The 13749-nt window shown below is 61.5% G+C and overlaps 1 protein-coding gene across 7 annotated transcripts in view; it reads left to right on the top strand.

Moving 5' to 3' along the window:
• Nucleotides 1–13749, top strand: part of COL16A1 (collagen type XVI alpha 1 chain) — a 48036-nt gene that overhangs the window by 27205 nt on the left and 7082 nt on the right. For 5 of the 7 annotated variants that reach the window (XM_036349614.1, XM_036349619.1, XM_036349615.1 and 2 more), the window contains 18 exons: nucleotides 151–267; nucleotides 360–401; nucleotides 497–583; nucleotides 1439–1483; nucleotides 2391–2435; nucleotides 4121–4174; nucleotides 4710–4763; nucleotides 5254–5307; nucleotides 6783–6827; nucleotides 6947–7000; nucleotides 7325–7360; nucleotides 7709–7771; nucleotides 10272–10343; nucleotides 10497–10550; nucleotides 11361–11405; nucleotides 11563–11607; nucleotides 11833–11886; nucleotides 12324–12377. In XM_036349614.1, coding sequence (XP_036205507.1) covers nucleotides 151–267; nucleotides 360–401; nucleotides 497–583; nucleotides 1439–1483; nucleotides 2391–2435; nucleotides 4121–4174; nucleotides 4710–4763; nucleotides 5254–5307; nucleotides 6783–6827; nucleotides 6947–7000; nucleotides 7325–7360; nucleotides 7709–7771; nucleotides 10272–10343; nucleotides 10497–10550; nucleotides 11361–11405; nucleotides 11563–11607; nucleotides 11833–11886; nucleotides 12324–12377 — 1020 coding nt within the window. The remainder of the gene's footprint in view (nucleotides 1–150; nucleotides 268–359; nucleotides 402–496; nucleotides 584–1438; nucleotides 1484–2390; nucleotides 2436–4120; nucleotides 4175–4709; nucleotides 4764–5253; nucleotides 5308–6782; nucleotides 6828–6946; nucleotides 7001–7324; nucleotides 7361–7708; nucleotides 7772–10271; nucleotides 10344–10496; nucleotides 10551–11360; nucleotides 11406–11562; nucleotides 11608–11832; nucleotides 11887–12323; nucleotides 12378–13749) is intronic. The other 2 variants (XM_036349618.1, XM_036349616.1) reach the window with 1 other exon arrangement.

Raw genomic sequence — 13749 nt, 5'->3', positions numbered from 1 at the left:
AGGATGGAGCAACGCTGCCGCAGGGGTGTGGCTGGGAGGAGTGTGGGTGGAGGACTGCCTGCCAGGCAGGTGACGGGGGCTCTCCACCTGGCCCTTCCCGGCCACTCAGACCCCTGCCCCCTGCCCTCTGCCCTCTCCTTTCCCTCCTAGAGCATCTGTGGGGACTGTGTCCAGGGGCAGAAGGCCCGCCCAGCGGCCCTCCTGCAGAAAGGCGAGAAGGGAGACCAGGGCATCCCCGGTGTGCCGGGTTTTGACAACTGTGCCCGGGTAGGAGGCTGGGCTCAGGGCGGCCTTGGTGTAGGGAGGGCTCCCAGTGGCCTCACCTGACAGAGCCCCTCTGTCCCCCCTCCCCCCCCCAGTGCTTCACAGAGCGGGAGCGCCCCAGAGCGGAGGAGGCCCGGGTGAGTGGCCCTCGCCTTCCCTTCACCCCCTGCCCTGAGCCCCACCGGGAGCGAAGCAGCCGACTGCTCACTCCCACCAATTCCGTCCACCCCAGGGAGACAACAGCGAGGGAGACCCGGGCTGTGCTGGGAGCCCTGGCCTGCCCGGTCCTCCGGGGCTGCCGGGCCAGAGAGGAGAGGAGGTAAGGCCAGGGCCTGGGCCCTCCTGCGCAGTGGCCCTTCGTTCCCGAGGGCCGTCTCACTCGGGCCAGATGTCTTCCTGGGCCCTCCGGTGGCTCCCTGTCTCCCGGGAGTCCTTCCAGGGCTCCGGGGCCTTCAGTCGGCTGGCGCCCTATTGCCCCATCTCATCTGCTCTCCTCACACACTGGCCTCCTCTCTGCTCTTGATCCATGCGACACCCTCCCTCCCCGGCCTGGCTGCTGCTTTTGTTGTGGTTGTTAATCCTCACCGGAGGATTTTTTTTTTTCTTTGATTTTTTAGAGAGAGTGGAAGGGAGGGAGGGAGTTAGAGAAGCATGATGCGAGAGACACATCGATTGGTTACTTCCGCACATGCCCTGGCCAGGGCCGGGAATTGAACCTGTGACCCTGCGGTGCCCTGGCCAATGCTCTCACCATTCAGCCACAGTGGCCAGGGCCCTAGCTGCTTCCGTCTCACCACACTCATCCCTGTCTGACATACCGTGTATTTATTTCATATAAGAACATCGCACAGGCATCTACTGAGCACCAACTCCGTGACAGCCCCTGTCCTACGGTATTGATCACCGTCCGCCGCTCCCCTAGGGTGTAAGCGCCGCGAGGCTCAGATCTTGGTGTTTTGTTTCTTGCCGTGCCCCCAGCACCTGGACTAATGCCTGGTACATAGTAGCTGCTCAATAAATGTTCGTTGGATGATGGAATGAACTGAATGCGAAGTTTAACATCAGCTTTGACATCAGCTGCCTGGAGACTCTGGCTGTGGTGAGCCAGGAGGAAGGCGCTGAGACCCGGTGGGGCCTGAGCCTCTCTATCCATTTCTCTTGGCTTCCTTTGCAGGGTCCACCCGGCGTGAGGGGCTCCCCAGGTCCTCCAGGCCCCGTTGTGAGTATCCGTGGTTTCCTGGCTTGATTGACGCTCTCTCAGAGGGGCCTAGTGCTGCCTGGTCTCCAGGAAGCTGGGCAGGGCAGACCGAGGAAACCTCCATTGCCTGCTCCTTTCTCGGTCAGAGCATCTGTGGGCACTGAGGACTCCCACCACCGAGGCCCTGGGAATGGGCCGCTGTGCCTGTGGTCCTGCTTAGAGGAGGCCCTTGGGCGCATCCGTGTTTCCCCGCCCCTGACCCGCTGTATCTTGCACCAGGGGCCCAGGCTGCACGGGGCAGGGGGCCTAGGCTTCTGGCTCGTGGTCTCGGCGGCCAGGAAAGCAGGTGGCGACCAGCCTAGATCTCTGTGCCCCTGTGACACCAGGCCCCCAGGGGCCAGGGCTGCGATGGAGCTGCCCTCCACTGCTCTGCGGGGCCATTGCAAGGACAAGTCTACAAAGAAAGGCCAGACCGGGGGCCTCCTCCTCGGAGTCCTCTGTGGTGTTGATAAGGCAGGAACATAGAAGTGACCAGAAAAGACGGGAAGAACTGAAAATGCTTTCTTTGGAGAAAATAAAAAATGGCTGGTGGGAGCTATGTTAGAACCAGGAGCCTTCCACCTGGGAGCCTGTGGAGGTCAGGTAGCAGGCGTGAGGGGCTTCCACTCCAGCAAGGGGGCTCAGTTAGACGCAGGGAGACTCGGGAAGGGCTGCTGACGCTGGGGACTGTTTCGTGTCTCTGCTGATGGCAGAGCCATTCCTCCTGGAGCCAAGGGGAGGAGCACGTGTCTCTGGGCCAAGCCTTCCAGGGAGCCTCTTCTCCAGCTGCCTTGCAATATTCCCGTGACCTCTCCCACGACCCCTCACCCCCAGACTGCCCCGGGGAGGCTGTGCTTGTGAGATGTGACCTGCCTGTTTCTCCCACCAGGGCCCCCCAGGTTTTCCTGGTGCCGTTGGCTCCCCCGGATTGCCTGTAAGAACCTAGCGCTGCTCGACCTCCCTTCCCCCCGCCAACCAGGTCTCTGTGGCTTTTGCTGTCTCCTTTGCCATCACACCCTCACCTCCATCCTCCGTGTTTGCGTTGTCCGCCTGCAGGCATGGTAGCTAACGACACAGGTTCCTAAGGCCCCCGGCAGCTTGGACATCCTCCTAGTCCCTGCCTTCTTCTCATTTTCCCTTCTCCCACCTCTCCTGCTTTCTCTGCCACAACCGCACCTCGCTCCCCATAAGTCCTCCGGAGCTATTTCACCTTCTTAGCTTACGCTGGTGCCTCTAAGGGCCTCTTCATTCCTCCCTTCTCATTTCTGCCTCCTGCTTCTCCCACCTTTGGTGTTGACTAAAGATTTGCTGAAAGTCGTTCTTGGGGCCCTGCCAGGCACCTGGCACTGAGCCCGGCAGAGATGCCAAAGCTTTAGGGCTTCACATTGCAGGCTGGCCTAGGTTTGCTGCCCTGCTGCTTGGCCAGGCTGGCCAGCAGCCCCCGGGAACCGGAAGGCGAGGATGCCTGCATCGTTCCCATCGTCCTGGAGGAAACGCTCAGCTTCCTTCCCTTCCTTTCCTCTTTCTTGGCTCCAGTGCCAGCCTGCTCCGAGGCTGGACACGGGATGCCAGCCAGTTGGGTTTCTGAGTGTCGGGGGGCCCTGCCCCTCTGTTCCCGGCCTCTTGGCCGGCGCCTTCTGCCAGGTGTCGTTAATTGCTCTGCCTTCATCATCATCACGGTGTGTTTCCGTCATCCCCATCCTCACTGTTGCTCCCTCCTGGGACGTGGACACTAACCTTTTGTTTGTCAGATTGCGTGTTCCCGGGGTCTGGCTCCTCTCCTCCCAGGCCTGGTGACGAGGGCCCGGGGAGCGGGGCCCCCCTGGCCGCAGTTCCATCTGTCCCTGCGCCCTCATCCCGGCCGGACCTTGTCTGTTTCTGCTTGCTTGGGTGAAGGGGCCATCTGTCCGTCTAGCCATCTGTCTTGTGTTGTGGAAAGGTTTGGGCGCCGTCTCTTGCGGGCATGAGGGAGAAGGGGCCGACATGGCCCCTTGATGGTGAGGTGAACGTATGAAGGCAGAGCGAGGAGTGGGGGAGGGGCGCTCTGGCTTTGATGGGCATTGAGATCCCTCTCCACCCTGAAAAGTGACAGAGAATGCTCTGGCGGGAGCCTCCCGCGTCTCTCCCCGGGTCCCTAAAAGAGGGTGATTTTGACTGGGGGAAGGGGGACTTGGACAGGTAAGTGTTGGGTACCTGGTGGGACATTTTAGTGGGAGCATCACACTAGGGACACCTCTCCAGACAGTTGTCACAGGGAAAGAACACACATGTCACCCTCCTAAAGGTACACCCCAGACAGTTACTACAATAGGGCACACCAATAACAGTCACCTGCCCGGGAGGCACCCTGTGGGATCAGCCAACTTGGGGGACATATCACTGTAGTTACCTGTCTTGGGGGGTGCTTCTGAGAGGCACCCATCTATGGGAGTTTATATCTCTGACAGTTACCCTTCTGGGGCACACGCCCTATGGGCACTTGCTGGGACCCTAGGGGCCACCAGCAGCCCCGCCCCCCCTTTGCCTGGAACAGAGACAGAGGACGTGGGGTGGGGGCAGGAGTTAGGGGCTGGGTGGGAATGCCCTCCCCTGCAGTTTCTCATGATTTTTCTCTCCAAGGGTCTCCAAGGAGAGCGAGGCCTCAGGGGCCTGACGGGAGAGAAGGGGGAACTGGTAAGAGGAGCCGCAGGGGCCTGAGGTAGACAGGAGCCCCAGGAAGACAGCTCAGGCCCCAGGGTGGCTGCCGTGCGGGAGATGGGAGGGGGGGTGCCCTACTTTTGAAGCTCTCTGCCCCTCAGCCCCGATCCCCTCGGGGTGGGGTCTTCACACCCCCTCAGGATGAAAGGAGGTCCATCTGCAGGTGCCCAGCTCCCTGTAAGGGGCAAACACCCCTGTCCCCTACCAACGTCCCTGGGGGCTCTTCTCCCCACCTCTTCCTACAGCAGGTCCCTCTGCTCCCCCTCCCGGGTCCTCATCAGCCCCTGGGCCCCTCCCAGCGTCTCAGTGGAAGTCGAGACCTAGAGCCCCTGCGTCGGGGGTGGCGGGGGGAGGAGAGGGGGACCCAGGGGGGACCCGGCCCCTGTGGCTGCTGTGCTGGGGTGGGTGCCTGCTGGGTGGCAGCTCCGGGGCTTCTGGCTCTGGCCACCCTTCGGCCCAGGAAGGGGGAGCAGACACGTTAGGGGCTGATCATGTCGACCTTTCTTTGCAGGGTCCTCCAGGGCAACCTGGCTACCCAGGTGCCATGGGCCCGCCGGGGCTGCCTGTGAGTAAGGGGGCGCTGGCTCTGGGGGTACCAGGGCCTGGGAGGGGTGGTCAGGACAGGACCGGCGGGACCTCCCTCCGCGGAGCAGGCTCCTTCCTTCCCCAGCACTGCAGCCCGTGCTCTGCCCGGCCATCCAGGCACAGCCGCTGCTGAAAGCCCCTGGGGTGTAGGCTTGTCCCTTCCCTTCCCTTTGGGGACCCGCTGCAGTCACTGCACACCCAGGCTCTCAGAGGACCCTGAGAGGCTGAGCCCCGGCCAGACAGATCTGCTCCTGGGGTGGGGTGTTGAGATAATCGGAGGGTCAGCACGGAGCCGCCACCCCATACCGGAGCCCACTGGGTGGGCCTGTCCCCCCTTTCCACCGAGGGCCACCCCCCGCAGCCCACCTCTCCTCCCCGCGTCTGTGTACCAGCTGCGGTCTCCGCCCCTCGCATTAGTGCGGTGACGGCAGGCCGCGGGGCTAATTCCTCTCTCTCTGCTCGCTTGTCAGGGCATCAAGGGAGAGCGGGGCTACGCTGGACCCTCGGGAGAGAAGGGAGAATCGGTGAGTCTGAGTCGCAGCTCAGCGCGGGGGCAGGCGCAGGGCTTCAGAGAGCCGGCCCGGGCCCTGCCTCCACCGCCGCCACCAGAGATTTTCCCAGAAGCCTGGGGGGGAGGGCTGACCCCTGCTTCCCTGTCCCCTGAGTCACTCCAGCTGCATCTCAAGCAGTCAGCACAGGCTGGTGGCTGCGGAGGCCAGAGCTGGGAGGAGAATGCCAGCAGGGTTCATGGAGCCAATGGCCGCCTGCCCAGGGGAGGGGCACCGGGAGTCAGCTGACAGAAGACGCCTCCCACCCGCATCCAGCAGAGGCAGGCTTACCGGGGTGGGCGGCCTGGGAGGCCCAGGCTGGGATCTAGACCCAGCTCAGCCCCCTGGTCGGTCCCCCCCACCCCCCCTACCCCTCGCCGCAGCCTGGAGCCACCCTCTGCAGAGCCAGGCCCTGGCTGAGTGCAGGAGCCGGGCTGCTGTCAGATGAGGACGCTGAGGCTGGCGAGACGGTGTGGCTCACCAGGGTCCCGCAGCTAGTTAGTGAGTTAGGGTGCAGCCTGCATTCGAACCTCACACATGTCAGCGAGGCCCCGGTGGGTGCAGCCGCCCACCGCGCTGTGCATTTATTCAAGAACTTGTGGGCCTGCTGGGCGCCAGGCCCTGAAGATGCTGTGGTGAATGAAACAGCCAGTTCTGTCCCCTGACTTCCTAGGGCTCACATTTCGGGGGGCGGGGGAGGCAGACTATAGAGGAATAGACAAACACATACGCATCATGAGAGACCTGATGGAGAAAACGGGTGAGGGCTGCAGTGGCGTGCAGAGCGCTGTTAACAGGGACGGTCAGGGAGGCCTCTCTGAGGAGGTGGCCTTTGAGCTCAGCCCTGAATGGAGTGGGGGAGGGTCACGAGGTTTCTGTCCTGGGGAACCCCAGAGGGAGAGGCCGGGGCCGGGAGCACTGAAGGAACAGCTTTGCGCCATTTAATGATCTAATGATTTGAGAGGCCTGGAAGGGGTCCGGAAACGGAGGGCATTGTGGGTAGTGGGTACCGTGTGCAAAGGCCCAGGGTGTAGATGGGCAGTGTGTTCAGGGAACAGTGGGCTGACCAAGCAGGGCGGGAGATAAGAAAGGGAGAGGTGGCGGGTACCAGGTCACAGACGGCCTCCAAACGGCATTGGTGGAAACTGTGCTCCTCCTTCAGTTGGCAGAGGGGAGCCATGCAACGTTTTGAAGCAAGAGAGTGTTCTAACCCCAGCCGGGCTGGAGGAGATGGCAGCCAGTTGCTGGCTGTGAGCCAAGTGAGGGGCAGGGCTGGTTAAGAGCTAGTCCAGTAGCTCAGGCAAGAGGGGAAGCCTGAGCAGACCGGGGGTGCAGGGTGGGGGGTGGGGAATCCTGTCGGCTCAGAGGGCCTCCCACCACATCCCCTGCCCGTCCCCTGATGGCCACCTCCTCCCGTCAGAGGGACTGATTTTACTCCTTTGTGTCCCCAGGGCCCACCAGGATCTGAAGGCCTCCCAGGTTCCCCGGGCCCAGCGGTGAGTAAGGGAGGGGTGGGGAGATGTGGACCTGGGGATCAGGGCCTAGGTCTGGTCCTGCCCTGGGGTCTGGGGGCAGGAAGATTGAGTTCCATCTGCATTGTTCTCTGTGGTGACAGGGTCCCCGAGGAGAGCGAGGACCCCAAGGGAGCTCCGGTGAGAAGGGCGACCAGGTGAGTGGCAACTAGGGCCCGGCTAGCCATTCTGACCACAGTGGAGGGGTGGGGGTGGGGGGCAGGGCAGGGCAGAGGCTTGGTCCTCTCCTTGGTGGTCACCTTCATGTGTGGAGGGGTGGCCAGCTGTAGCCTCCCAGCCCCCATCCATCTGGAGCTGTCACCTCCCACCTCATGCCCAGAGCCTCGCCTGCTGGCCATCTTGGGCAGAGTAGAGGGCAAGGCCCATGTCTAGAAGCAACATCTCCCTGTCACTCTTTCCACCTAGTGGCCAGGTGGGAGAGAAGGGCAGCCCAGCAAACTGTCCCTTGCTTCTTCCCGCAGGGGTTTCAAGGCCAGCCGGGCTTTCCTGGGCCGCCGGTGAGTGAGGACGCGAAGCAGCTCTGTCTGATGTGATTCCATCTGGAAGGGCAGGCTGGCCGGCCAGGCTCGGCTGGACGGGCCTGTGGAGGGGAGGGAAGAGGAACGGGGGCGGGGTGGGGGGGGGCGGGGGGAGGCAGCCTGGGTGGCCAGGCCTGATTCCAGGAGCCTCGACCTGGAGATCAGGGCCTCCTGGGTGGGCCCCAGCCCAGCAGGCCGGCCGGACGCAAAGCTCCTGGGTGGTGTTTCTAGAAAGCATCTACAACAGTGGGGCACACGCAGCAGGAAGAAGGAGGGAGCTCCCCCTCCAGCCCACATTCATTCCAATCTGCTCCTTTGTTGATATAGGGTCCCCCTGGATTCCCAGGCAAAGCAGGAGCGCCTGGCCCACCCGGCCCCCAAGCTGAAAAGGTGAGCTGGACTCCAAGTTGGCCACAGTCACAGATCCGAGTCGTTCAGCTCCCACACCCCCGTTTCACCCCCAGCATCAAGCCTTTGGGAATTCAAGAACCGCCTCCATTACATCCAGGGTGGGGAAAGGACCTCCAGGATGGCCCTAGCAACAGGGCCATACTAGCAGCAAGGCCCCGGGCAAACCAGTGGGCTCCTAGGATGGGCCAGTAGACCCGCCAGCCTCTGCAGGAGGTCTCTGCCTGATGGGAGGGGGGTAGGGGGGAGAAGGCAGAGAGGTACAGTGAGAGGGGGGTGACTAGGGTGTGCCTGGATGGCCTAGGCCAGTTTCGTCTCCTGCGAGGGGGAGGAGTTGGGGGAAGGAGGAAGTGTGCTGGCACCGGGAGCCCCAGCGCCACAGCAGGGGGAACTCCGGGCACTTTCCTTCTGGGTCTGATACCAGCAGGAAGAAACTCACCTGGAGGTGTTGTTGCCAAAGGTGCAGTGTGACTTGGTGACAAGGGTGGGAAGGGGCAGCCATCGGGGGAGCCCCATGCTGGCTGCCCCGGGTTTGGCTTGCTAAACTGCCCTGGTCTGCGAGGCTGACGCTCCTGTCTCGGCCCCATTTCTGGGCTTCTCAGATGTGACAGCTGGAGGTGTAAGAGGCCCAGCATTGACTGAGCGCTCGGGTCAGGGGGAGTCCACACAGCACAGCTGGGATGACGTACAGCGGGCTCCCTTGCTCTACTCACTGTCCGGGTAAAGAAATGAGGCCCAGAGAGGCCAGGGCATGCCAGGGGTACGCAGCAGATTAGAGGCAAAGCTGAGACTTCCCTCCCGGCCCAGAGAGCCCCCAGGCTGCTTCCCAGAACCAGGGCCCACCAGCATGGGCAAGGCCGTGGTGGGGCCACCTCCCTCCCTTCTGAGGGACCTGATTGGCAGCCACTGCCGGAGCCCTCTGTGCTGCCTCTGTTCCCGGGCTGCCTGCTAGCCTTCGATGGTCATTGCGGACAATCTGGCCAGGGGTTCCATTCCCGAGTCCCAGGGGAGCGGACATTTTTCTGGGGCTGTGCTGACCCCTCCTGGTGGGTGGTGGCATTGCACTGCCACCCAGAGCTCTTCTCCCTCCACCTCACCCCACCCCAGGGATGTCTAACTGCATTCCTTCCCCTTGGCCACCCCCATAGCCACTGCTCCAGGGCAGCCACCCTCTCCTCGCTGGGGTGCAGCAGCCCTCCTCGCCAAGATGCCTGTCTGGCCCCTTCTCCCGTAAACGCTCTAATTCAAATGGTCTGTTGTCATCACTCCCCTATTTTGAAACTGTAGTCCTAGCGCAGGGTTCTCCACCTTCTGGCCCTTTAACTGCAGCTCCTCATGTTGTGACCCAACCATAAAATTATTTTCGTTGCTACTTCATCACTGTCATGTTGCTACTGTTATGAATCGTCATGTAAGTATCTGATATGCAGGATGGTCTTAGGCGACCCCTGTGAAAGGTTCGTTCGACCGCCAAAGGGGTCGCGACCCACAGGTTGAGAACCGCTGTCTAGAGCCTTGTCATCACATAGAAGCTCATGTGGACCCTTGATCTATAAAATAGATTCAAGTGGAGCTTCTCTGGCTAAGGCAAGGGAAGGGGGTCCTGGAATCCCACCCTCTGGACCCCCCCACTTTGTGCCCTTAGCTCCGAGGCCCTCCAGGAACCCCCAGGACTCTGAGAAGTGCCGTTTGGAAATCACGGGTCTTTTTATAAGTACCGCGCGCTAACCGATTGCGCGACGGGAGCTCCATGGAAATCACGGGTCTTTTTAATAATGTGGAGCACGGCCACCAGGCTCTAACTTCCCCAGCCTCCTCCTCCACCCATCACATGGGCTCCCCAGACACCCTTGGCTAGGCCAGGCGTGCAACCACTTCCAAATCCTTCCTTCTGCTTCTCTGAAGCTCCCGTCGACGTGCCCTTTCCTCCTCCGCCGCCTGCCAGGCCTCAGACACCAGGCAGAGTCGGCATCTGGTGACACTTCTGTGACTCACCCGGGCCGGAGTGAGCCCCTCCCTCTTCTGAGCCCCTATGGCCCCTTTCCCCACAGAGCGCGTGGACTGTTGCGTTGCTCTGATTGTGAGCCTGTGACCCTCACGGGACTGTGAGCTCCTGGAGGACAGGGGCCACCCCTTGCTCACCGGGGAGAATCAGAGGCTGAGTAGTGCTTGGTGCCTCGTTGGGACGGTGCGAACTGAGCGCCTCAGTCAGCACGTGCTGCTGAGCACCCACCATGCCAGCCCCTGGTCAACCTTGGAGAAGACGCTAGACTTCGCGGGCTCTGTCCCTTCCGTGGAGCAGCGAGGAATGCTCTGCAGATGAGACAGATCCTCCTGGGGGAGTGCTGTGTGGAGTGTATCTACTTGGTCCAGAGCAGAGCTGGCTTAGAAGCCAGCTGTCCTGGCCTCCAGTAGTCCCCGAGCATGTGGCCCAGGGCCTTGTCTCCAGCCTGGGATGAGGCTCTGCTCACTTTGTTTCCAGGGCAGCGAAGGGATGCGAGGCCCATCAGGCATGCCTGGCCCCCCTGGGCCACCAGGGCCTCCCGGGATCCAGGTGAGCGCGTGCCCCCTTAGCCTGACAGGCGTGGGTGATGTGTGCGTGTGCACGGGGGTGTGTGCGTGTGTTTGGTAGGGCTGGGAGCTGGGTGAGGGCGGCGAGGCTGGAGAGTCCGGGCAGGCTGTAGAAATGCCCGTTTCCTGTTTCCAGGGCCCTGCCGGCCTGGATGGTCTGGACGGGAAGGACGGCAAGCCTGGCTTCAGGGTGAGATGATGCGCCGGGGAGGGCACCCCTTCCTTCTCCAAGAGCCAAAGTCCAGGGAACCCTGATGAAGGGACTGAAGTGGCCCCCCACACACCTCTGTCAGGGGGAGCCCATGCCGTCCCTTGGTCTGCCTCTCCCTGCACCCCGCCTCCCTGGGTCTCACCCTGGTAGCCGTGGCCAGCTTGGCTGAGCTAGACCTCCCCAAAGGGGAGTGAGTAAATTCCTATCCAGAAACTCAGACAACCAAAGACACAGAACCCTCAGGTCCTGAGCACTATTTTTATAGGTCGCAAGGGGTCCAGAGCCCCCTGGCTGGGACCCCAGGTCTAGCTTGGAGCCTGCACAAGCAGGGTGGCCTGAGTGACCACAATGGCATAAGGGACCTGGACTCTGGCCAGGTCAACAGCTCCTACTGGCTGGCGCCAAGGTTCCCAGCCTGTGAGTGGATGGGTTAACCCACGGAAGAACCAGGTTGCATGGAAGGACTTGAGCAAGGTCTTTGATTTTGCTGGGGAATCTGAAAGGGCTGAAGCCATGGCAATGAGCAGAGCCTCCAGATCGATCCCCATCTGTACCCAAAAGACAGAAAACTGAGGTCCCGAGAGGGGGCGGGGTTCATGCAGGGGCCATGGCCAGTCAGAGGCTGAGCCTGGCTTAGTCTTTCCTCTGCCCCCTAGGACTTCCCTCCATCCTGGGGCGGGGGGGGGGGGGGGGTGGGGGAGGGGCTGGAGAAGGGAGAAGACCTTGGTGAGTGAGCTGGGTACAAGCTAGACAATGCCCCTGCCTCAATGCCCCCATCTCTCTCCCTAGGGAGAACCCGGTCCCGCTGGCCCACCTGGACTCATGGGACCCCCGGTAAGTGGAGCTTCAGGGAGGAGCGGGGAGGTGCCACCGCTGACCCGGTGCAGCTCTGCTTTGGTGTGTGTGTGGGGGGAGTGTTAACCTGAGGAAAGAGGATGGGACGAGGCCTCTGGTGGAGGCGGGGATGTGCAGCTCCCTGCTTTTCTTCTAGGGTTTCAAGGGGAAAACAGGACATCCTGGCCTCCCGGGACCAAAGGTAAGGGCTGAGCAGTGAAAGCCTGGCCCCAGCCAGAGTAGACATAGCGCTGATCCTTGCCCGAGATGCCATCCCGGCATCCAAGCCTCCTGAGGCCGCTGGTGTCTGGCCGACCCACCAGCCTGAGGGCGTCAGAGGGCCTGGGCCAGAGCGGGGCCTGTGGTGGATCCCTCTCGTGTGGGGGGAGCCAAGTGGCGGTCTGGTGAGCTCCTCTCTCTCTTTTAGGGCGACTGTGGAAAGCCCGGTCCCCCCGGCAGCAGTGGCCGGCCCGGAGCTGAGGTGAGGGCTGGGATCGATGCACGCTGCCTTCGGACAGCCTCTTTTCTCTGCTGATCCGGATGCGGCCACTTCGCTCACTAGCAGCGTGGCTGCCTCCTCTCCTCCCCTTTCTGGGGGAGGTTTGGCCCAATAGGGCACATCTTGACTTTCTCCCTCCTCTGAAGGGTTGCGCCTGGTTCCCCTTCTATAGGCTGTTGGGTCATTAGCCTAAAAGGGCAGGGCTTGGCCTTCTCTGGCTGGGACTCTGCTTTCTCTCTCCACCATCCTCGCGGGCAGGGCTGGGGCCTCGGCCCTGGAAGGCTTAGGCCTGGAGGCCAGGGCTCAGCTGGGCTCCTGGGAGCACTGGTGTTCCACCTGCTCTGCTCAGCCCTCTCCCCCTCCAGCCCCGTGTGTGTAATTCTGCTTCTGTTGTTTCTTCTTTTTTCTGGCTCCTGCAGGGTGAGCCTGGTGCCATGGGACCCCAGGGAAGACCCGGCCCCCCTGGCCATGCTGTGAGTTAACTGGGTTGTCTCTGCCTCATGAGAGTGGGGATTCTGTTGGAGCTGGGGGGTGGGGGTGGGGGGCGGGGGCAGGGGGAGGGTGTGCACAAGCTGGCGATGACCCCAAAGAACTGAGCGCAGGAGCAGCCCCAGCGCCTGGAGCCATGAGGGGCTTTGGGCTCACCCAGTCCAGTGGTTCCCAGGCCTTTTGCCATTTTCTTGTTTTCTGGGTACATTTCGAATCTAATTATCTTTTTTTAAAAATATGTTTTTATTGATTTTAGAGAGGAAGGGAGAGGGAGAGAGAGATAGAAACATCAATGATTAGAGAGCATCATTGATTGGCTGCCTCCTGCACATCCCCTACTGGGGAATGAGCCCACAACGCGGGCATGTGCCCTTGACCGGAATCAAACCCAGGTCCCTTCAGTCCGCAGGCCGATGCTCTATCCACTGAGCCAAACCAGCTAGGGCCGAATCTACTTATCAAACAAAGATCATTCAGTTATTCAACAAATAATTACTGAGCATCTGCTGCACGCCAGGCACTGTTCCCGGCCTTGGACTAAGGTAGTGAGGAAGCGGGCGCAGCACACAGGTTAACTCGGAAGTGTGTGATGTGCCGGGGAGCGACTGGGAGGAGACTTTAGAGGAATTTTTGAGGAGAAGGAGCCAGTTGTCCAGCAGTTTGGGGAAGAGCATCCAGGTCAGGGGTGGGGGAGGGGAGGAGAAGGGAGCAGGTGATGCAGAGCCTGAGGCAGGGGGGAGCTGGGCATATTTGGGGAGCCCAACATCACCATGGCTGGAGGGGAGTTCGGGGGGTGTGAGTGAAGCTGAGTTTGGAGAAGATGTGACGCAGGTGGATGGTGGAGGACCTGGGAGGGGCGGGCTTGGGGTGGGGGAGGGGCGGGGAGCAAATGGAAGCGGAGATCCCTGGGAGGCTTGGGAGACGTGGCTGGTGGCCGTGGAGGGGGGCAGGGGAGAGGGAGGGGGGTAGCAGTGCACAGACCTGGTGTGTGTCTCGGGCTGGGCCGAGGACCTGCATGGGGTGGGAGGCAGGAGCAGCAGAAAGACAGCCATCAAGGGCACGCCTGTGTCTGGTAGCCGGGTGAGTGGGCGGTGCATGTACTGAGATAGGCGACCTGGAGAGAATATTAAGTAATAATGGATTTTCCGTCTACTCATCGGTAACACAGAGAACTGCCAATGGGCGCCTTTGATCAGTGTGAGGGCGCAAGCTGGTGGGGTTCCAGAGAAAAGCGAATCAACACACTGGCATCTTATCTCAGCCCTGCTGTGGCTGGCTGCGTGGTTACAGGCTTTGGGAAATGTTAAAAATAGCTCATGACCGAAAAACAGAACTCTCAGGTCTTCCGCACTATTT

Source organism: Myotis myotis, unplaced genomic scaffold, assembly GCF_014108235.1.
Source record: "Myotis myotis isolate mMyoMyo1 unplaced genomic scaffold, mMyoMyo1.p scaffold_m19_p_2, whole genome shotgun sequence".
Taxonomy (NCBI): domain Eukaryota; kingdom Metazoa; phylum Chordata; class Mammalia; order Chiroptera; family Vespertilionidae; genus Myotis; species Myotis myotis.
This window is presented reverse-complemented; position numbering and strand designations above follow the sequence as displayed.